The sequence below is a fragment of the Aulostomus chinensis genome, chromosome 17, assembly GCF_037954235.1.
Source record: "Aulostomus chinensis isolate RoL2024-O1b breed Wild chromosome 17, RoL_Achi_v1.0, whole genome shotgun sequence".
Taxonomy (NCBI): domain Eukaryota; kingdom Metazoa; phylum Chordata; class Actinopteri; order Syngnathiformes; family Aulostomidae; genus Aulostomus; species Aulostomus chinensis.
The window spans coordinates 19,481,381-19,505,946 of record NC_141336.1 but is presented as its reverse complement, the minus strand read 5'-3'; the positions used below and the strand labels follow the sequence as shown (position 1 = coordinate 19,505,946).

General features: G+C 44.4%; 1 protein-coding gene across 5 annotated transcripts in view; it reads right to left on the bottom strand.

The window, feature by feature from the left end:
* The window catches only part of esrrb (estrogen-related receptor beta), a 45,023-nt gene that overhangs the window by 7,824 nt on the left and 12,633 nt on the right, over positions 1 to 24,566 (bottom strand). For 4 of the 5 annotated variants that reach the window (XM_086181701.1, XM_086181702.1, XM_086181698.1 and 1 more), the window contains 4 exons: positions 18,960 to 19,369; positions 13,507 to 13,632; positions 7,485 to 7,595; positions 6,843 to 7,004 (listed from right to left, as the gene is read on the bottom strand). In XM_086181701.1, the coding sequence (XP_086037827.1) occupies positions 6,843 to 7,004; positions 7,485 to 7,595; positions 13,507 to 13,632; positions 18,960 to 19,356 (796 nt within the window). In that variant the 5' untranslated portion in view covers positions 19,357 to 19,369. The remainder of the gene's footprint in view (positions 1 to 6,842; positions 7,005 to 7,484; positions 7,596 to 13,506; positions 13,633 to 18,959; positions 19,370 to 24,566) is intronic. The other variant, XM_086181699.1, reaches the window with a different exon arrangement.

Below are 24,566 nucleotides of genomic sequence, written 5' to 3'. Positions count from 1 at the left end.
ACTCAAAACACTTGAATATTATCAGTGGAGGCAATAAGCCACATTTTGTAAAGCTTTGTGCTGTTACACGCACCCAGGCTGCATGTTAAAATCTTTTGTTGTGTTATTTCCTTGTCTGCCTACGTGGCCATTAAGTTGGACAGAATGTGGACTGGCCAGAGGGAAACTGTCATGCAAGCACGGGCGCGCTCTTGATTGCCGCATCAGGTTGGCATCACAATCACAGGCAAAGCCCTGTCTAGCCTTTTAATGCCAAGGAGGACTGAAGCGGAACTAAAGCGCTGCTCCCAATGTGACAGCCCATGTGAAGGCCTTGTTCAGGGCTTGTTGAAGAGGCTTTAGAGTTGCTCTGATACAGCAGACACCTCTCAGCCATATGCACACACACAGCCCAGCAGCCTACAATTACCTTTGACGCTAAAAGTCCTTGAATTTAATCCAGTGTTGTGAGATGGAGAGGTGGTGTTTTTCCCCTGCTCCATCCCCTCTCTTCAGGGCCTAAATTATCGCTCCAAATGGGATCTCGTGTCGTTGCCTTGCCTTTTTCCACTCAATTTAATCGAGTAATGAAGTGACTTCCCGACTCCGCAGGTCACACAGCGCTCCGGCCGCCGCACTCTGAAGGTGGCCCGGTTAAGTGCCGTCGGAGTGGGTGATTTCCTCTAATGAAATATCAATATTTACATCTTCATTTCCAGCCCACTGCCTTGGCGGGGTTTGACCAAACATGACACAATATTGACCAAATCAGAGAGGCCTGTCTGCGTACTTGAAGGCCCTTTTCCACTCCACTGCTGAGTGCACCGGCAGATTTCTGTCTAAAAGTCTTGGCAGGATACAGCGATAATAACAACGCGAGAGTTTTTCTCCATTTACTTTGACTTAAGAACCCTGCTCATGTTGTGATCACACATTTATGATTTAAAGCCATTTTCGTCTTCAAAATGGCAGAATGAAGAGTAGGTTCACCATCACTGAATCAAGGTGCAAAAGTAAACACGGGAAGAACTCCTAAATGCACCATCATTCATTGCTCAGAGAGTGAAATCAAGACCACTGAAGACCAACAACAGAAGCCAAAATCATCATCTCTGCCTTTATCTCTCCAGAAGCCCTCAGCTGTGGGCAGGAGGGGGCAGCCCAAACCCACAGACGGCTGCTTCAAACCCCTTGCAGAGATTAATCAGTGCGCCGTTTCATCTGCCAGAGCACAGGACGGTCCAAAATGAAATGCTGGAGATTTCTGTTGAGCTGGAGTTCATATTCTATATTCTATTAATTTATTATTGTTTCCCTCTCCCCGAGGGCCATTAGCGCGGGTAATAAAAAGAGATGTAATTACGAGGCACGGTGGCCCCCTCCAGCTGCAGCCCCCTCGTAACTCACCCTCAATCAGACAACAGCGCAGACAGAGCGAGGGAGAGAGAGAGAGAGAGAGAGAGAGAAAAGAGAGAAAGGGAGGATAAAAGAGAAGATATGGGCCGGAGAGGAGGGAGATAAGGAAGAGAGAAATGGAGCAGAGGCAGGAAGTGACCAGAGCATGGGGGGGGGGGGGGGGGGGGGGGGAATAGAAAAAGGAAAGACGGTAATTCTGGCTGGACGGGGGCTGATCTATCATGGCCAGCTATCAGAAGGACAAGCAGGCCCTGAAGACTTCTGCCCAGCGGCAATCTCACCTCAGCCAAGTCAAGTGCTCTCTGGGCTCCAGTTGGAGTAAAACTGCCCCTAACAGGACCCCAGAGGTTCAGCACACCCCCCCCCCCCCAACCTCAAACTGAAATGATCACGCTGCTTATTCTAGATCAGAGCTCTTTTAGATGGCACTTTAAATGCGAGGGAAATGTATGCACCTGTGATGTCAACGGATCCCTCTGATCTACCAGTAAGGTGTCAGATGTATAAGCAATACAGCAATTTTGAAGAGCTTTATAATCGTTAGTGTGTGTGTGTGTGTGTGAGTGTGTGTGTGTGTATAACTTGCAGCTGCCGACCATGATTCTTCCTGGATTTACACGACGGCGTCAGGAGGACCCAATCAATAGCAGCTAGGTAATAAATTGCTGCGCTTGACATAAATAATTTGACCTGCAGTCCAGCCACATGTACAACAGCTCACTTGGCTTCTAGCTTTCCCTCGATGCTGATTTGATGATGCTGTTTTAATATTGAGCACAAAAAAAAAAGAAAAAAACAAGAAGAAAAGAACCGGACTGAAAATAATCTTGTATTTTTTTCAGCTTCAGCGCTCACTTTCTGGAGAGTCAGCTATCTGCCTCCCTTCAAACGTGATAACCAGCCTATTATCCCATTCTAAGTAGCTGGGGAATGGGTGATTTGACCAGTAGCCTGTGAATGTTACAAGGTGGAAGAACGTTAAATACAGTAATCCCCTTGTTTTAATCTGCACCTTGTGACCTTCTGACCTTAGCTTGGACGTCTTGAGCCCTCCCCAGGGTCCCCCTGCCCTATGCTGCTGTTACATATCTCTGTTAAGCTGGAGACCAGGACCAATCAGTCTTTCATCACTGCCATAATTACACATAATTTATCTCTGCTGCCATCAAGCAGCATTGCTTAATGAGAGATGATGTATGCTGACGATCACTTGAAGGCAAATCTAGAGGTGTGATTTTTACACTGAAAATTTTTATGCAAAATATGACATTGGTTCATTCTACACAGATTCTGCAGACTCAACATCAAGTATCTCCAGTGTATACACACTCTCTCTCTCTCTCACACACACACACACACACACAAATCATAACGACGCTCCATGTACCTGCTTATGTGTCATAGTGGCTAAACAAAGACCTCCCCCACGCTGCCTGGCAGATGTCCCCTTCCTGGCCCCACATACTCCTGCCTGCCTGCCTGTCTGCCTGTGATACACCCCCCCCCCCTTCCCATCTCAATCTCCCTGCAGCTTTTGCAGCCTTCCACCAGCTCTCCTGCCTGGGTTCAAGCCTCAGCATCCACCTGATTGCTCAATCTATCTTTATCTCCTGTGTTGAAGCCTACGTCAGAGGGTAAATTGAATATACTAAGAGCTGTCTGTTGGTGTCTATATTTAATAAAGTGCACTGATGAGGTGCTGATTTATTGCCGGCCAGTATTCACACTCTATTACAAGGAGATTACGCAGCTTGAGTGGGATCAGGCTGGCAACACAGTAAGTAGATTTCACAATTTAATGGCAAAGAGAAAACAGGAGCCCGGAGGGGGCTGGAGGGGGGGGGGGGGGGGGGGGCGCGATGATTATGGTGGAGGGTTGAGCTGACACAAACACGACAACATACAAGAGGCGCGATCGCTTTTTAACATCACTGCCTCCATGCTAACAACAAGCACACCAGGCGCTTGTCTGTCAAATGTAGAGCTGATGAGCTGGAATCCAATAAAGCATGGATGATGAATATTAGCGAAACCCCATTAATGAAGAAAATAACACGAACAAGGTAATTTCGTTAGATTCATCTGGTCTGAAGCTGATATGAAAAGAAATTTTAAAAAATAGTGGGTTGATGAACTGTCTTAAAGATACTTTTAATAAATCAAAATAAACCTCAGTCATAAATTTTCCAATGTTGTTCAAATATTGCACATTCTATGGCAGCCATACCAGAGCAAAAATATGTTTTATTGTGTAGGAGCAAAGCAGCGGCAGCAACATAGTGTCAATGTTTGCTTGGCCCTTTAGCCTTCCGAGAATTCCCAGCTGAAAAGAGTCCGGCTTCGGACGCTGGGTTGGGAGCCGGCAAACACCAAACAACAAGCACCTCTTGTACAAGCAGCATGCATGCCGGTTTTTACGTATGAACACACGGCATTCCCACTGGGTCGGAAGGAATGTGGGGTTGCATGGGGCGACAGGGGTCACACTAGCAACCCGTCACTCTAGAAGAAGACAGAAATGTCATGGTGGTAAACAGGCTCTCGTGCACTGAAGCCTTCAATATACTTCGTTCCTACTTAAACCTCTCAGATGAAGTGAAACGCAGCTTTAAGGGACGCAAGAGGACGAGTAGAGTGGACTACTATGTGTGTCAAAGGTTGTTAGCACCTTCGGAGCAACAAGCCATCTGTCAGCATCCCCCTAACACTGCTCCTAATGACCCTGCCCCCCTCCGGCACCAGCCGTGCTAGACTCTGTTTCATGGTGCTATTTGGAGCAGTGACACTAGTGTCCAAAAACGCCACACTGATTATCAATTAATCAAAAGCAGATTCAGAATGAGGGCAAGGCTGTGATGTGGCAGTGGTAAAGCTTTGAAATGGCTTTAGCTGTATGATGCCAGCTTTCAATAACAGCCTTCCTGATCTATTGTGCTCATATTGTCACCTAAAACATTGAAAAAAGGCTCAAAAGCTGAAATAAAGACTTGGGATTATACAACACCACCATCAACACTAATGATACCTCTTTGATATCCTGCAGTCACCCTTCAGTTAATTACTATTAGTTCCACTCCAAATTATGCCACTTTAAAATGTTTTAATTTTCAAATGTTAGCTGGAAACAGAAGAAATTAAAAATCATTTTGAGAGGGAAAATACCAATTTTTATGACATTTAAATTCTAACATTTGGACATTCGTTATTGGCCCATCTGTCAATGGCCTAATCAATGTGGTCTACTTCATAATGAACTTAATCTTTTTAATTCCATTGCCTACGGCCTCAAAAATCTATCAAAATGCAATCACCATTTATTTTCCTCCTTTCTTTCTTGTCCCGGAGTGCACGGTGGGGGAAATATGGAAGGGAACGAGGCATGGTAGGCTGCCCTGGGGTACCATTGGTGCATGGGGTGTTAGTGCATGGAGTCGCACTGAACCAGTGAACCGTCTCTGATCAGGTTCAGCCATGTACAACTCAATTATGCAGCCATTTCATGGCCAGAGGACACCCACTGTCCTAATACAGACACCACCAAAGGGACAGACACAGTCAAAGCACCCAGCTGAAGTCTTTATTTTGCCAAATTGTCTTTTTAACTTGCAAGATTAAAAAGAAGCAAGTGTGTGTATAGAAGCAGATCAGAATAATCTACTTAAAGTCTTCTTTCAACACAACCATTTAGTTCCAGGTACTCCCTGGAACAGACACTCAGGCTTACAGCCTCAGGTTTTGGGTTAAATGATCATTATCGACGCATGTGGAATGACAAGCCCTCTTCTGCAATCTGTGGGACAAATCCCATTAACATCATGAATCTATCTGTACAATACGTGTTAGTATAATCTGATTAACACAGTGCTTCAGCACTATGACACATAAAATCCTGGTTGGAGTGTACACAGTAGAATGATGCACTTCAGGATGCAAGTTTAAACCTTTAATTCATAGTGTTTTTTAAATGATATGTTAAGACCATTCACCTACATTGTGGACCAATATCTTCAACCCCTTTCAAAACTACTTATCAGCACATAGGTTATAACTCCACCTACTTCTAGTTACTCGGTGGCCTCAGGTGACCTGAGCGATATTAGTGTTACTCTTCGATCAAGTATGAAAAAAAATCCTCCCTGTCAAGCTTCTGTATGGTCTGGCTTCATCGACGGATGCCGTCATGCCTGTGTGGACTGAGGCTTGAAACCAGCATGGGAATATCGTAGTAATTTTTGGGACCCGGTGATGAGAGTGTGTTATCAGGTCAGTCGTGATCCAGTCCTGAGTAGGCTTCTCAGTTAAACTCTCAGTCTGCTGACCAGGCATGGCCCGTCGGGAGTGATCCAAACAGTTTAGACGCGTAAGGAACGGTGGCTGAGGCCAGGGACTGGGAGCAGATCCATCTCTAATCTACTTACTATCAGATCTGTACCTGATTAATACCCCACCTTCTGAGAAGTATTTGAAAACCTTTTAGCACAAAATACACCTGCCAGAGGTTAGCTGGGGTCCACTTTACTGATAATAAATGAACCCTCTAAACCTATGGACTGCGATTGAAATTTATCTTCTGAGCTGCTATAACACCAAAGCATGCACTCTTTTGTGTGTGTGTGTGTGTGTGTCCGTCTGTTTGCTGACAGATCTGTGCCTGTCCAAGATATGCTGATGAGAAGACGGGGTTACGGAGGTGCCGCTGAGGGACACATTCATTTAGTTTGTTACCCCCCTCCATGCCTACAGCGCAGCGATGTTATAGAGTTATGGGGGTCAAGCTCAAGATCAAGGAGAATCTGCCTCGGTTGCAAAAAAAAAAAAAAAAAGCACGACTAAACTATGTGTTCTCTGTCAAAATCAGAGAAAAACTCTTGAAGGAAGCAAAATCTCTGCTGACGTGAGGGGCTGTATCCTTAATTCAACAGCTTCTTATAACCTAACACCTCGTCTATCAGAATGTCTATGGGGCGAGAAAGAAACACGATTATGCCCATCAATAATTCAATGTGTGTGCGCTTGCACTTTGCGTGCTTTCATGTGTGCATATGTGTGTGTCTGTGTGTGATATGATGTCTTGTTTGATTGGGCAGGTCCCCAACTTTGCTCTATATCTCCCTGGTGATTACAACATGCATTGGCAGCAGGTCGGTGTGTCTCCATGTCCATTCAATGCAGGGATTTTAGATGCACTCTATTGATTGGTTTTCTTCCACAGCTATGTCCATTTTGCACCCCCCCCCCCCCCACACACACACACACACACACACACACACACACACACACACCCTGGGGCTGTGGGAGCTTCCGTCATTAATTATCTGCATGTGTGTGCATGTTATATTTGTACAGATAGTGAGAAAAGAGACAAAGAGGGGGAAAAAAGGAAATAAAACCTAAAAAGGGGGGAGGGGGCTTCAGAGGAGGACAAGTAAAAATAGTTTGGATTATACCTGGGATGTGCTTGGCCCAGCCGATGATGACGACCAGCTCACGGTCAGCCAGGTCGCACAGTGTGGTGAGAGCCTTGATGTCGCTCTCTGGCATGGTGGGGTCAGGCATAGCATAGATCTTCTCCGGCTCTGCCACCAACAGGTGAGACACTATCTTTGTGACTGAGGATGGAGGAGGAAGGAGGGGGATATCAAAGCAAAGCAGAGGTTAAAAGTCATATCATAGCAAAGTTCAAGGAGGCACAAAGATACACTGCACTGATAAACATTGTACATCGGTGAAATCGTAATTGGTTTGACTGCTTTTTCATTCTCATGGATGGAGATGAGCAGAATAAATGTGTGTTCTTGCTTCAGACTCCACGCAAGTGGGACAATATATATGTGAAAATGTGGGACGCAGGGGTCCTGTAGCTCTCTGTTGTTGTTTCATATTGGTCACCTGCTCAGAGACATATCAACCCTCATAAAATACCTGGCCTATATTTCTGAGTAAACTATGACCTGTCCGAGCATGGGAAAGAAAACTGGGTTTCATGAGTTTGGCCTAGAATTTTGCCTTACTTTTACCTGAGTGCTGGTGTGGCAGAGGAGCAGCGACGTAGAAGGGAGACAATGGGCTAGTGATGGAGCAGTACTCACGAGGCTTTTTGGTGGGAGGCGGGAGTGCCAAGCCCAGGTATGGATTGTTTTCTGTGTCCAACCTCCGCTTGTACTTCTGTCTGCCCCCTCGCACGCGGTCCAGACGAACCCCTATGCAGAGGACGATAAGAGGGACATGCTGAAATAAAGAGGGTGTATCGCTCCCAGATCTGAAAGGATGTCAGTCAACATTAAAATGTAAAAAATAAATAAATAAAAATCACAGATTAAATTGTAAACAATACGAAATCATGCAGATCATATCTAAAACCATTTATGTGTGCTGGTTTAAGAATTATAACAAGACTGTATCGTGGTGTGTGTGTGTGCGTGTGTGAGCTTGTGCGCCACGTGTGTCTCTGTTTGTGTGGATGTGTCAGAGGCGCGGCTGCCTTCCCATATGTGGTCCATGGCTGGCTGGTCTACTGTGACACAGCTGAGCCCAGAGCAGGTCTAAACATATGAATATTTAACGCGGGGTCAGTGATCTCACAGACTGGCCCTCTAATTATTTAGCTTTTGGGTGAGGCAGACTGCATACTAATTGACTGCCAGCTACATTCCTCTTTACTTGTTTGTGTGTGTGTGTGTGAGGGAGACAGAGAGAGAGAGAGAGAGAGAGAGAGACAGAGACAGAGAGAGAGAGAGAGAGAGAGACAGGGAGCTCAGGTGTGTGGGATCCAGAGAAAAGAAACTCAACCAGCCAACAAGCAAAGACATAGTCCCACACACACTGAACAAAACATCCGCTGTCATACTCCACATAGATAACTAGGTATTGCTTTCCCATAAAAGACCCTTATTTCACCCCTCTTTCACTGGAGTAGCACCGAAGCCTTATCACCCCCAGCCACACCTAGGGGTCCAGGTTCCACACTGATACTGTAAATGTCAAGCCAGCCTCATCATAACATAAGTTATTTATTATCTCATTATTTGATAAGAATGTTTCTATTTGGATGTCTTTTCTATTCTATTAATTTTCAACATGGTTAAAATATTTCATCTGTGCTGTTCTATTTATTTGATACAACTAGGTGGGTATTTGGTTATTTAATGTAAATGTATGCAAACATTTATATCCTGCATCCCCCCCGTATTTGGACCAGCATGTCACTGCTGCTACCTTCCAGCCTAAGTATCCCTGATATCTTAATCCTGTCAAGAAGGAGAATCCCTTCAATTTACCTTGTATGCATAATATGACCCCCCCCCCCCAAACAAATTTAATACAAAAAGGGTAGATGAGGAAAGGCTCAATGGTTGTGGTGGAGGAGGAGTTAATTTGTCAGCTTCCTGCGTCCTCTGAGAGAACAACACCAGAAGCAAGAGCACTTCCTTGATGATTTCATCACTTTATAACAGGGAGGACAGTGTCAAACCTGAGTATTGTGTGGCCACTGCAAATAAGCCTAATACAATTTGCCCATCAGCAAGTGCTCTTGGAGAGGATGAGTTTGGACGTGTCCCATGGACAGTGATTGGCGGTTGCACGGTGAATATGGGGGGTGGGAGGGGGTGGGGGGTTAGAAAATCAGATGATGTAAGATAGAACTGATGGCCTTCATTTAACAAAAAGGGGTTCAATGATGGATTTATGCAAAATGTCCTCTTGATTTTCAGCACTTATGTGGTATCACCATCGCCCCACTCCCCCAGACTGAATGCATAGGGGGTGTAAAAGTGTATTATCATTTTAACTGTAAAATAGAGATTTCCTCTACTTATATAAATTATTTGATTCCCTAGAAACACAAATCTGATTAGGATTGTCTTTCAATTTCCTGACACTGACAACCCACTAACCTAATTACCCCCAATTCCCAACAGAGGCTCATCCTTCCCAGCAAGCAACAGGGAATCATCTGATGGCAACTACCTGTGCTTTACATGCGCATTTACAATTTCATCCGTATGATATCAAGAGATAGATTTTGGACGCAAACGTCATCTGAGCAGGTGTTCTCAGAATAGGACTCACTACACAGGTTTAAGGATTTAACAACTCTGTGCTGTTACTGCTGTAGGAATGGAAAATTCCTCTTGTGGTCAAATGTGATGTCACCACTTTCTACAGTTTCCTTCAGCTCACCCGATGAGCTGGACCGCTGGCAGGTGGCTGCGCTCCTGCTCTCCATGATCCTCTCTACCAGTTGAGTCATGCCGCTGTGTCAGCCAATGTAAAGCCGGTGATGAAGGTAGATGGGTGCCTCTTTTAATTAGAACAGCCCTGGTCATAATTAACAGATGCTGACAAGAATTAAAGCTTGGCACTAACCTGTCTCATTTTACTGTCCAGCAGTGCCAGACACCGGCACAGGAGAGGAGGGGACTGATTAAGAGCAGCTAGACGTTTCGTTCACTCATGCTGTCAGGTACTACGGACAGGACATTACAGGGGCCTTTGTGAGGTTCTCATGTCCCTTTGGTGGCCCTCAAAGTTTGAAGTAGTCTGACTGCAACTGTTCTGTAGCGCTCCATCCACAGTAAACAGTAGGTGTGTTATAAATGTGTGAAGAGAGTTGAGTGCCACCTCATCCAAAGTCATCTCACTGTTTTATGGCCCACTACACAGCGCAGCTCGGGTATCATCTCTTCAAAGCAGGGTGCTGGGGGAGAGGGCTTTTGGCCAAGGCGGCTGGCATTTGTGCACGGATTAGCACAGGCCTCAGGGTGGGGGCTGGGGCCAGCTGACCTAGGGCTCTTCTTTCTCTCCAAAAACAATAATAATCCCTTTCCAAGCACACTCCTACAAAAGGGCCTGTCTTCACTCACTTTGTGTGGCCGACTATGATAGGGGCCCTTATTTTGAGTCTCTCACCTGTTCTGGGTGTCTCTCCCTGGGGAAAGTGTCAGGATGTCTGGGATGGTTGGCAATGCCAAGGGGGGCTTAGGCAGACCCTATTTTAGCTGGGAAAATCAGAAGGCCACATGGCAAGGCATGGAGAACCTTGCCTTTCAAGGAAGCCGCCGTGCTAAACTGCCGTCAGCACTATTTCAAAGGGCCCCTGTTGCCAGCTTTGCATGCTTGTCAGTGTGTTGCAGCATTTCTAATCACGAGTGGTGATGAGAGAGTGTGGCGGAAACATTGTCACGCATTGCCCCCTTCCCCATCTTCTGACCCTAGGGGCTACCATAGTGACATCCTTGTCACATACTCCATTTACAGGTTAGCTTGAAATTCCCGGGTGAGCTGGTGTCTCTGCTTGTATTGCTAATTGAAAACATTAAATAGTACTTAAAACACACATTAGATTGCTTTGTATGATCACATTTTTCAAACATTCCAAGTGACAGTTCAAGCAGCAAAAGATTCTTTACTTCTCACTTTACAGTTTCCAGAATGCAGGGTGGTTTTGCATCGCTGCTAGATGTCCTGCAAGTACATGAATATTTACATGTCTTGTATTTCAGGGCCTGTCATGCATATGTTCTCTATGTTGTGTATGTGACTATGACGAGGCTATTGTGGGATGTGGTTGTTCTTTGCATGTCGGTCTGTTCAACAGGGAGAGGTGTATTGTATATCAGCATGGACACGCGCCGTTCTTTTGTTCTGCTGGTGTTCATGGCTGTCATGTTCTCTTGGAACAAGGCAAGATGCTTTCGACCATTACACGCCAAGAAGACAGAGCAAGGAAAAACTTAAGTCTTTTGTCGATGCTGTAGAAGATAAAAAATATAGATTACTCTGCAGTAATTAATATATTTCTGTATGTGTGTGTGTGTGTTTGTGTGTGTACATCCAAGTGTGTGGAGGCATTTGTGAGTGCGTTTGTGGGAGTGAGTGAGCAAGAGAGGAAGTCAGTGCAAAGAGCAACTGCCACTGAATGATGTCAATGTAATCTCTCAATAGTATCTCGTCTTCTCTCTTGCTCTAAGCTCTGACCTGTTTCCATTGATCAGAGGAAAAACCTGTTGCCCCTGACATTTGATTCTTCTATTGATCACTTCCTCCTTTATACAGTCAAGGGAAAGTACAGCGACTCAACACAGCGTCTGTAATCAAACTGCTGATCTTTGAAGGCCATTTTCCTTACACCTCTTACCACACCTTGAGATATGAGCTAGCTTACTGAAGCTTCAGTGCGGCTGATATCATGTCAACTTTGAGAGTAATGAGAGAATAAGAGTAAATATTTCTCAGAAGATGTCTGTTATTCTTTCAGACGCAGTGATCGATGTCCATTTCTCCCTCAGACAGTTGGGGGGCAGTGCTGTTCTTTGTTGGAGCTGTATAGTTATAATTAGGTGATTTTCCATTGAGACACAATGTGACCTTTCTGCAGTAATGAAAGTAAGTGGCAACCACAGTCACATGAGTGCTGGCCATTTCCACACTCTTGGCTTGAGCATGGCGTTGAGCTGTTGGCTTCATAGAGCTTACCGTGGACACTGACCACGTGTCTCTATTTCCATTTCGTCTTGGTGACACTTTTAAGTGTGCGGCCTCAAAGCTACGCTTACTCAAAAATGCCTGTCACTGTTAATGATGACAAACGTTTTGAACCATTTCGATATGGGACAGATATTTTGGAGAAGGGTCTGTGACAATCGTTGCAGTATGATGACAGCCACTTTGTTAAAGAGGAGGGTCACTCTTATTCTGGGAATGTGCTGAATACACAGAAGCATGCATTAGAACCTCAGGCTTAGCCGAAGTCTGCATATTTGAGTTTTACACTCTTTTTACTCTGACCTGACACTGGTCATTCATTTATAGCCACGGCTACATATTTTTGTAGTCTCTTACTTTTCAAGATGATATATTGGCATAAATTTTTCATCAGATAGTAATGCGATTACTCTGTCTTTCTGGCACTAAGGCTTTATCTGGCTGCATGCAGTCCAAGGGATTCGGTTACTGTGTGGAGATCCATATAGGTTATGACTCTGGCTTCAGGTGGCAGCTGGATATATATGCATCTATAAATCCCACTCTTCAGTGAATAATGAGGGGAATAATGTCAGAATATATATACTGCAGTTAGTCAGAGGACTTAAAAGAGGAGATTTTACAGAATTTTATCTATTAGGCTCTCTATCTGGAGTATTTATACCAGTGAATTACCAAGAGGGACAGTCATACTTTGCAAAATGTAAGTGCTTCCTGGCCCACACTCATCAACAATCGAGGAAAACAAAACAAAACAAAACAACCTAATAGACTAAAATAAATAAATAAATAAATAAAACAGTAACACATTTTCTCACAGAGTCCCTTGGTTGCTCCCACAGGAGGCTTGAATAAATATAACACCACACAGCTACTTCACCCCCAAGCCACATATCTTTCATTATTCATTTGTCTGGCCTTTTTGGAGCAACCAACAAGTGAGTAAGAGACAGACAGGGAGAGAGCGATAGAGAGAGAGGGAGCAGGCCACTAATGCAACGAGGTAAGCGATCGGTGCCTCCCCCAGAAGAATGGCCGAGACTCAGGGTCTCAGGGGGTGCAGTGGGGGTAGTGAGGGGGCAGCTAGACAAATCCATCGGAAGCATGTTTAATTGTCACTGAATTCCCGGCTGGCATGACTTTAAAAAAAAAACCATCCACAGGAAGAGAGCTGAGATGTTCGGAAAACATTTAGTGGATCAATATGCCGGGGAGAGCTGAGACTGTGGCGAGTGTGTGCTCAGGGCCCCGGTCTGAGCCTTTCCAGCCGGAATACTGTTACATTTCTATTAGTCAGATGGTGGAATCAACCTATTCAGCATAATTCTGTCCCCAGCTCAACTGCACATTATTTACTGCTGTGTAGGTGGAGGTGGAGGATGGGTGGGGGAGGAGGTGGGGGGGGGGCAGCCAGTTGTACGTATCTCTCTCTCTCTCTCTCTCTCTCTCTCTGGGCCGGTAGAAAAAAAAGAAATCTGAAGCAGTGCAGGACTTAATAAAACAGTCTGGAGACGTGGCATGTAAGGCTGCAAATGTCTTCATATTGCGTGACGATGCATGACAAGTGTATGTTTTGTGCGATGTATGTGTATGTTGTGGGTGCGAGAATAAATAAAATGTTCTTACTCTTCTTACCTTCTTTGAGCATCCCCACTTTGAGGCATTTCATGAAGCGACAAGCCTGACATGATTTGCGTCTCCGTTTTGTGATCTCGCACTCATTAGTGGCTGGACAGCTGTATTCAATGTTACCTGGGAATAATGATAATAATAATAATAATAATAATGAATAGCAGGTTAACAACAACAACGTCACAAGTTGAATTAAAACAGTTGTAAATATTCACATATTGGGGTGGTGAAATGTAAATCTGGTGCTGATGTAAGAGACACTCTGCATTATGAGATGGTCAGTAATAAATCATCTTTTGGCATCCAGGCATGGGTATGTTTTAATCATACAGATTCTCATGGAATCCATTTTGATAGTGGCTCAAGTGTCCTCCAGCTAGAGAGAGAAGACACTGGTAAAGAGGTAAAGGGTGAGGAAGGGGGGGCCGAGATAAAGCTACAACAGTCCTCCAGGACCCATCAGTGGATGCCACCCTGGTCCAACACTAAATTGCCCTCATTAATTCTGTGCATGTCCCCTCCGGGCCCCAGGCGGAGGCCGTGTCCCCCTGTGCTCAAGCGGTCTGCCACTGCCTCAATAGCAGGCTAGAGAGTCCAACATACTGCCCCTGACCACTTTACATAATACTCCAGTAGACCCAAACCTGTTGTTACCACTGTAGCCATTGTTGACTATTTACATAGTGTACAGGCAAGAGGCCTTATGCATTATTCAAGGGCAGCATCTGATTCCAGCATGGAGCAATGAAAAAGAGTTTCATTGCTCCACAATAAAAGAGCCAGCTCTGCTCTGCTCTAACATTAGCAATAGAAAGGGCAGGATATCCTCAGCTTCCTTCTGATTCCCTACATTTTCCTGTATTCAAGGGTTTTCAATAAAGGGTTTCAGTATAATAGTTGCTTCAGCCCTGGAATTTGAATCATCCTTATTTTGAATGGGTTTTCAGCTTTAAAGCTTTTGACATTGGTATTTTTCTAAACTTTGCTTTTAAAGGTTTATGTCTTTGCTGTGTAGTACAGCAGTGGGTATTCGAATAATGTCCCAATTAATATAATCATTACATTTACTTCATTTTGTTTTCAATTTCCTTTTGTCTAATAAAATTCGTGTCAGAACACAATACTGTATGTCACAGCAGTAACCCCTTAAACAAAATCTCTCTCCTTTTTACAGCGAGACAGTGAGAAAATCCACACACAGGTACGTTAGGATTGCATCCCACCATCGTGGAGTCGCTCCGCAGCTCTGACCCTCACTCCCTATTTCTGTGTGAGCTGTGTAATATTCCACTGGCGTTCCTCCACTAGCCCTCCTACACCCTTTGACAACTTATGCAATTATGTTAACATTATTGGACAGATCAAGTCGAGGGTCCCAAGATGTTATAAATAATTAGAAATTCCTCCTTATATCTGGGTTAGAAATCATTATGCTAATTCTCCTCATCTCTTTGGGATTGGGGTAAATAAAGGTGTGAGGGAAGCGGCTGATGAGCTCTGATTGTCTTCCCTCAGTCTGTTTTCTCTGTTGTCATAGCAGGAACAGACCATAATAATCCTATCCATTTTCCCATATGCCAGGGGGAGGCAATCAGTGCCACCCAGTGCTAGAATCAATTCATGGAGGTTTTTGGTATTTTTTTTTTTTGGATTCCCATTATAATTTAACCAATCAGCCATTCCCTGGCACATAATGCTCTGAATACATAAAATCATGGACTTATTTTTTGAAAATCTAAAATGTGTTACCTCAGTTTTTATTTGCACTTTATATCTTTATTAGAAATAGATGGTTTGAATATATCAGGAAATGAAGAGGAGACAATGAAAGGATAAAAATTCGTCTGCTAAGACCACACCGAACGCGGTCTCTTGATATTCACTTCATATCGCCATCCCAGCAACTTGCGGCTGCACGTGCTCGCTGTGTGGAGAGCCAGACCAACACTGCACATTTGACCCTGCATGTCCCTGAGGATGCTTTGTTTTTTGGGGGGTATTTTTCTCTCCTCTCCCTTTCCTTTCTCAGAGGTCGCTGGTACACGTGCACAAACCACACCTGGTAGCTTACGGACAGCATTGCCTCTTTGATATCACACACTCTAGAAATGAAAACACACCCACACACACTGCTGCACTACGGAGTCCACCTGTCCTGTCAGGCCCCCTGTGCGTCTGATGTTCTACCAAAGGGATCTTCTCATAGATCAATGCGTAGAGACAGGCGGATTAACTCATTTCTCATCTCTGCATTTGGCTTATATTTAGCAGAGCGAGTGGTTCGTATCAGTATACATAAAGTGCATTCCACTTCACAACATTTTTGCTGGGGTAAAAGGAGACCAGGCACAGATAGTGTAAAATAAAAATGAAACGTAAATGCTTTCTTAACAGTCTACTTTCTGAATGCAAACAAAATGCAGCTCAAACTCTTACATTCACACCACAGGATGAGAACGCTGGATGACTTGGAAATTTAAGTTAACATTCAAGACTGTGTGACATTTAATCCCAAGCCCATATTCTATTTACCAAGTCGGAAAAAGACATATAATAAAATAATCATAATATAGAATATAAATGACGAGTTTATTTATAAATTATAATTAAATGTTAAATATATTGATTAATATATGTGTTCAATTTTTGACATCTGCAGTAATATTGATTGTAGCCCCATATGGTTGTTTATGAAGTGTTTTTACCTGACTGTAACGGAAATGATTCAAGTATAACGAGATGAAATTATAGAGCATAGGTTTACACTGAAAAGGAATTGATTTGGTATAATCTTGGGCTGTACAACACTGTCGTGGAACAACAAATAGACACATGATGTGACACGTAAGAGAACAACATGGAGTGTTTCACTTTCAGAAATGGAGCATTTGTGTGGGGCCCGCTCTAACCCAAGGACCCTGCTCAGGTTTATCTGTCTTTACAGGGGTTATGGTATGGTTACCAATAACCCTGCAGAGTGAAGTCCTTCCTCTCTTGATAAGTATCTGTCTCAATCTATTTTATGGCTTTTCAGGACCCATGCCAGGACACAGAGGGGAAAGTCAGGTCTTGTAAGTAAATTACAGTAAAATGGCAGGTATTTCTCATCAAAATCTAAACCGACTTTTACAGGCTTACTGTCAAGGTCTATTACTTTATATAAAAGAGGGTCACCGAGTTCAGTTGGTTTTCAAGCAATTTTACACTTGGGTTCAAAATGGGAAGAAAACATGGTTCAATAAGAGATTTATGTTTTGATTGGTGGGGCATGTGAGGTGCAGGCATGGGGGTATGATTAGGGAGCAATGAGAAAAGGGGTATTTCTGGGATGGATGGAGATCCAGGTTGACATTAATTTGGGACTGGCCTTGACTAATGTAACTATCTCCATGTAAGAGTTCAAGGGGCTTTTCGCTGGATGAATAGGTGACGGAAGATGAATTTTTCCATCCGGTTTTGTAGAGAAGGTAGGCGGGAATCCTCTGCAAAGCAGAGAAGTGAAGTACATGGAGGGAAAAGCAAAGTCACACAGAATAAATGCCTCTATTTGTACACTAAACTCAAATGTATCTAAAAGGTCTGTGTTTGATCATTTGAAAAATAACTGAAAAATAATATCAGATGAAGAATTACAAAGAATCAGCAGTAGTAAGGAATGCTGAAGTGATTAAAAAAACTGTCGTGTACATGGTTAACAGTAAATTGGCATGTTGCTAGCTCCAAATGTTATGGAACAATGTAATAGAGGGCTGGGAAAGACAGTTCCTTTGTTTTCTTCTCATTAGAGAGGGCCGTCTCACACTCCACCCTTGACTGCCTCGTTATTCCTTTAATTAATCAGTTCTCATCAACGGCACCCTCTCATTCTTTCGAAGGTTCTACATCCTGCTATTTTCCGCTTCCATTTTCCTCCAGCAATCTGCATGTGTTTCTTTTATCATTTTGGAGGGCTTTCACCTCCCCCAAAAAGTCCCTGCCTTCTCTGCTTGGGACCCCTGTCTGATTATTATGCCATTAAGCCTCTCCTCCTCTCATCTGAAAGAGCAGCAGAGTCCCTCTTCAGTCTAAAGAAGTCCTGGGTTTTTTTCCCCTCCTTTCCCTGAAATTACCCAGCGACGCGTGCCTGAGTTTCTAATTGGCATGCCCGTCCCTGGAGACGGCCCCCTCCCTTCTTCCTAATGAAAAGCCTCGGCCTTAATTACACTTTCCAAACGCTGATTGTTATTGACAAAACTCCTGTGGCTCGGACAAACGACGGCAGATTAGCTCCATTACAGGCAGCCCTCCAAGAAGAGAAAGAGAGGGATTTCAAATCGACAATGCAAAGTGAGGGGTGGGGGAAAGGAGCTCTCTCTCTTTTTTTTTCCTCCATGTACCTTCCTCTTAATTGTTTGGGCCATTGCTTCACTTAAGACATCTCTTTCTTCCCCAATGCCTCTTTTCTGTTCCATTGTGTTGCCGTCAGTGTACTTTTAGCGAGGGGACAAAAGCCCGGTTATGTTACTTGGGAGAAAATGTTCATCTTTTGTCAATAGACAGGATTGCTGATGGCAGCATGGGTAAACAGGAGGATTTGGCCTAATGCTTTTGTTTGCCTGCAAAAGGTACATAGACTGTCTAAAGCTGATAGGACTGTAAGGTCCAAAATCAACACCTCGCATCAAGACACGCAGCCTGCTCTCAATATGATGCGTGCAATTATTTGGTGTTGAACATTTATTGAAAGCAATGGATAAAATGTCGTCTTCACTAAATCATCTCACCATACCCAGGCCTTGTTTGTCTACTGCATGTATGTGAACAGGACTTAGACCTGGGCAGCTGTGCCTGTTGTGCAGAGTTTTTTTTTTTTCCTAGGCTCAACAATATCTCCGTCTTCCTGATTAATCTGGAGCAGAGCGCACAGTTTCACAGTGGGGGGCCTTTCATTGCCCCTCTAATGAGAAGCTGTGATACATCATGCCTTGCAGATAGCCAATCGCACCCTCATCCCCACACACACACACACACACACACAACAGGACAGGAATAATAAAGCACGTTCTGTGAGGCCCCCAAGGCAGCCCCTACGCTCCAACAAATCTGACCTCTGAGTGATGATGTCATGTCCACTATACAACACCAACTATGACAGATGATGTCATCATACTCTCACTAGTTCACGTCCAAGTATTTATTTACTAAAACCCTTTGAGTATTTTAAGACTTTTGAATCATGATAAAAAAAATATATTAGTGGTTGCATGTCTCTACTGTGCTCCTATTGGAGTTATCCACACTATTCTATACATGGTGAATCCCCTGGACTGAGTGTGTTTTAGTGTTCTTGTAATGCCAGAGGTGCCTTGTATGGAGAGTCTCTCGGTGTCTCGTGATGTGACAACAACATGCCATGAAATAACCTGTATTGAGTGTGTTTGTTGGGGGAAGGTGAGAGGAGAAAATACCTTGTATTGTCCTTTTAAAAAAGGCTTTGCAGGCCTCACAAGAGGCCACCCCATAGTGATACCCCGAGGCTATATCTCCACAGACCAGGCACAGCCTCTTGGGGAGGGAGTTCAACATGTATTCGCACTTTATGGACGAGTCCTCCATGATGGTGCTGGAGCAGTCATCATAGCGCTTGCGGCAGGTGCCGGCTCCAAGCCCACTGGGGGTGAACATAGGTGGAGAGTCCATGCCGTTGGAGTGGCTGTTCATGGTGCTGACATAGCCACCACTAGCGTCCGAGTTGCCACTGGGGCTGTGGTGGCTGACCGTGTCAATGACCGAGGACGGACTGGATGGCTCCGTCTTGATGTAGGACCCACAACTGGAGGGTAGGTGCCGGTCATCAGCGGCCATTCTATTCAGCAGCCTATAGGAGGTATGGAGTGAGAGATGGCCGGGGAGGGTTAATGGGAGAGGGAGGGAAGCAAGAGGGAGATTATTAGCAGAGCTTTTTGAAAGCCAAAAATGAATTACATCTAACAGTGGAGAGACGGAAATGCTTTAAAAGCAAAATACTTGACTGACATTGAGGATAAAGTGTACTGATTATGTAGCAGTTTATGATGAGTGCAAAAAAAACCTTTTCTTTTAACTCTATATTATGCAAACTTTTCTGGCATTAATGAAGTTTGACCTTTGCTCAGTTGCATAGTTGAACTAGAGATTATGATTAAATATTTTTTTCATGCTTCACACTGGAAACAAATTAAAATAATTACAAATTTTTTACATTATTACAGGATGCAAAAAGTGGTCTGTTCCTGTGGTCATACAGCACCAAAATAGTACTTCTGATTGTATTTGTATATTGTATGATCTTTCATCTTTCATCTGAGACGCAAATATCGGTCATCGCCACTTTTTTTTTTTTAAGTCTTCCCAATTTCCTGTTCTCTCCACCACTATGTGTCCTAACCTTTCCTATAAGCCAGTGAACCAGAGGGAGCATGGCAGCTGCAAAAGAGCTACAGTGTACAAGTACACAAATCACAACCACACACACACACACACACACACACAAACACAGCTGCACACACAATACAAACACACAGGCAGACAGGAAGGAAAGTGACAGAGAATCAGAGGGAATGAAAGAGGGATACAAAGCACTCAAATAACTCACACACACACACACACACACACACACACACACATCCCCAGATAAAGTCTGGGACATCTCCATAGTTTAGAGAGCAGAGTGGACCTTGGCTTGTCTCCTTGAGTCAGCAGTCAACCAAAAGGAAACATGATGGCAAGATATTGACTTTTTGCACTGTCTGTCTAATAACTGTATTTTGGAGTACATGCAATCTGATGCTGCAACGACTGCGGACTAAAGTGCAACCTTTTGGCTGTGGCCACAAAATGCACTCTGAAGCCTTCCTTGCCCGTGTAAATCTATTTCAGTCCTGCTCTATAACCTTTAACTTGAAATTGCACTGGAAGAACAACGGGGGTACAACTTAGCTCAACTCATTTTTCTGTTGACAAATAGAGTCAACTGAGGAGGTGGGCTGGTAGAGGAGATAGATAACTCAATGTATTGGGGATGCTGTGAAGATTTGGTGACCTCTCCGGGTCAAGGCGAGGTCGCACACTTAAAACACACACACACACACACACACACACACACACACACCCCTTTGCATTGGGTACCACAGAAGGGGTGAAAGGTCACCTGCGCTTGCCTGCATTAACAAAATTGAGTGTTGCATGGCTTATGCTAATTCAAACACAGGGACTTGTAGTGAGTGGCAGCTAGGCAGCCAAATTTGTGCCTTAGCACATTAGACCATTACCACATTGCCACCTCATGGTAATGTTGACAAATTTTACATGTCAGTTTACCATTAGCATTGGGAGGAAGATGAGCTCTGTCTGATTGGATGGTAGCTGTCCGTCTCAGAATGCTTGAGAAGAAACAGCAAACCAGAGACCTCAGCTATGTCCCCTTTCAGTTGGCCGGACTGCCTCTTGCTCTCTGCGGCTGATTTAATTGTGAGGGTGGGTGACGGAGGGGTTCAGGCCCAGGGGTCAGTGGGTCAACCTTATTTTCTCACCCTGGCTTCCTGGGCCCATGGAGATGAGGGTCAGCATGTCAAATTAAATCTCATTCCCGGGTTTCTCTCCCTGCTGTCATGTATATTCATTGGAGCTCCAGGTGCCTACCACTTCTGGAAATTCACAAAAAGGTTAACTGCTAAAATAAATAATAAAAAACGCCCCCTGTTAAAACCATTGACCTTGTGGAATAAGCCCTTTAGCTAAGCACTGCTGCAATTTTTCATGCAATATAAAGCCAACATGATATAAAACTGATATACAACTATCACAGAAAATGCTGTCCAATTTTAAGTTTTTGCTTACGTTTCTTAATACAAAATATGCAACAAAAAAATTCATATTAGTACTGGCATTGTAGGAGGCTATTCAGATTTATTGTTTTAAAAATTATCCATTTGTACTCTTAAACGTCCTTGCAGACAGAAATTGAAAAAGTGAATCAATTTCACGCCTTTCTAAAATAGAACTTGCCGCTCTTGATAATGAATGCAGATTGCATCCCCGTAAATTAATGCACGGCTCTGTGTTCATCTGCTTTATGTTCTCTGTTTCAGATGGATATGTGCACCTGTGAGATAGGGCACCTGCACTTGGCTTATTAAAGGCTATATATTAAAACGTAGGAGCACAAGATGGCTCCATTTAGCTTTTATTTCACAAATTCAGAGTAAGCTTAACCCCAGTTCAAAGGCCAACTTCAGGGTGACACTTAGCATAATTGCATAAGTGTCTTAACTGTTTCCCCTCCAGCTCAATATGGTCATTTATTATAAATGTGCTGGCTAGAATCCCCTTAACTCATTCTGCTATGACACATTATACCACTGCTATGCTTATGTTTTTAACAAGCCTGCATATATTGATTAATGATACTGAGGGAATACTAACCACTTGAACCTGGCGTATTAATCAAAAAGTCTAAAATTTTTCTATAAATATTCGTAATCTCTAATGGGACAAGTCCAATTTAATTCTATAACACCATTGTATGGTAAAATGAATTATGAACATTAAATAGTTTGACAGCCACAATAGTCCTAATAAATAATTCAATATGTGGGGCAGGTGCTAATTAGCTTGTGTGCTAAACGGACACTGCAGACAGGAAGGGGTCTGCTGAACTAGATGAGACTCAACACTGTAAAATCTATAGTTCTTTAAGGTTTCTCTCCTCAAGGTAAGAGCATTTCAAATTCTGCTGCCTGGCTGCCCAAAGGAGCAGAGCTCGTCTAAGATACAGTATCTCTCCCTCTCTCTTTTTCCTCTCTCTGTTCCTCCTCCTTTTGTTCCCTTTGTACCGATCAAAATTCATGCTGAGTAGTGGGTTATGGGCCCGCAAACGCATACTGCGCAGTTTGGTTTTAATCTGATTCCACCTGGCCCTCCTAACAGCATTTCAGATCCCTAATATCATTCCACTAGTGCTGCTGTGACCAGGATTAGCTGGCCTAATGATCTGGCAGCTCATCTCATGCTCACTGTTCCTCCAGTTCTGAGCGGAGAACTAAGGAACTCTCGTTCCCTTATGTCTCAACGCTTCCCTCGCCTGCAAGCAAAACTCTGAACGTCGGATGACACTGACGTGAGAACGAAGGAACATTCAGGATCTAATTGAGCCAATTTGTACGTATTCCTGCTGAGAGCTTCCTGCTCACTTCTGGAGGATACTGACATCCTCCACTGCGTGACTACACAGCACCTCCCTTCCTGTTTCATGTGCAAATCAAAAGCGTAAACCTGTGCTAGAGGCTCAACTCAAACAGTGACTAAATTCCTAATGTCCTTTTCACTCTCAAGGCCACCAGATATGAAAAACACCATTTTATACCATTTACTAACCTCATCCTAAAGTGTCACATCCTTGCTACCTGATCATACTGAGTTAGGATGGGTGGCAGAGGTGGGGGTTGACATCTGCAGGCAGGGTGACGGTGATATCAGATGCTCCAGTAGGGGCAGATCTGTCTGGAGGGCCCCAAGCGATGTGGCCTGATAAGCCACTGGCCCCAGAGTCAGCGCGGGTAGGACAAACTCAATTAGCCCCTGACAGACCTCCTCTCAGCCCAGCTCAGCCTCCCCGCCACAGCTAGAACCCACTGGCAGCTGCCATGCTGACCTCTCCTCCAGGGGCCACTGCCACCTTTTACCACTTTGACACACAGCCAGGGACTCATTTTTGGAAGAGCAGAGACTGAAAGCTGAAAATCTTAACCGGCCAACCTGAAGTCACTGCAATACATATAGAAGCTTGTACGCTGCCAAGGGTGCTGGGTGTGTGTTCGCATGGGGGGAAAAAGGTAAATGATGAAGAGCTCTGGGGTGAGGTGGCCACTGGGCAAAAAGAAGGGGATGGAGATTCCAAAACACACTTAGCTGAAATATGGAGGGAGCCTCTCTGTGTGACTGGTTCCAGGTTAATTACCATCAAGAGAATACAGAGCCAATGTACTCTTGGGGCAATGTGCATGAGTGTATGTTTTTACCAATGTGCTCGTAGGTCTGAGAGAGTGTTTGGGCTGCAGACAGAATATGAAAGATGGAAATATGGTGGGGAGGAGGGGCTGACGGCTGTGGTTTGGTTGGAGGCAAGCCCGCCACTCCATGGGGACCCATTCTATTCTATGAGAGGAGAGGCCCCTAATTTTGGAGTCTCTCATTCATTAGTCCTGCTCTGGCAGCGAGAGGAACGAGCAGAGGGGGTGGACCTGAAGGGAGGGGTCTCTTTATTAACGGATATGCCAGACACTCAAGAGAAGTTGACAGAGATTTATGATGTGCAAATCTATGGTCGCAAACAAAAGGGAAGTCTGGGAGACAGAAAAACAGGAAAAGACATAAAGTAAGCGATACATGACTGGAGGAGAGACGGGGGGTAGAGAGAGAACAGTATTTACTGTACCAATGGAGAGCGAGGGCCCCGGATCAATAGTCCGTAGGCTAGGGGCTAGTGCTGGGTTACCACTGCAGGGACCGTGCTGCTCTGTGGCCTGTGCAATTAAGTTTTTCATTCTCCAGCAGAGGATTATATTTAGCTGCTGCACAGCGATGTCACTGTAGTCTTTATAAAGCTATGAGCTCACTCCACTATGACAACATGAGACCCGTGCTCCAGCGGCACCGAAAGATAGCGCTGGCCAAGAAGCAGATCACATCTATTGATCTCCCCTCCTGCTCCTTCCTGTTCTGGAGATGCTGCTGGCAGGAAAGAGAAGGGCCTCTTGTGATACAGGCACTGCTGTCTGTCTGACGTAAACTGTCTGGGCCGCACTGGGCAGATCTGGTTCTTATAAGGGGGCTGAGTTCAGGATGTTGAGAGAAGCAAATGGCCTTTGATAGAGCTATTGTTAGCGGTGGATGTGAAGGAGGGCGGGGTGGAAGGGGGGAACTAAACTTCCTATTCCGGAGAGCAAAGAGTTAACAGTTGTCTTTGTACACCCAGTGGGGAAGCTCCCAGCAGAATAGGACAGCTCATCATACTGTATGTAAAAAAGCAGTCCAGC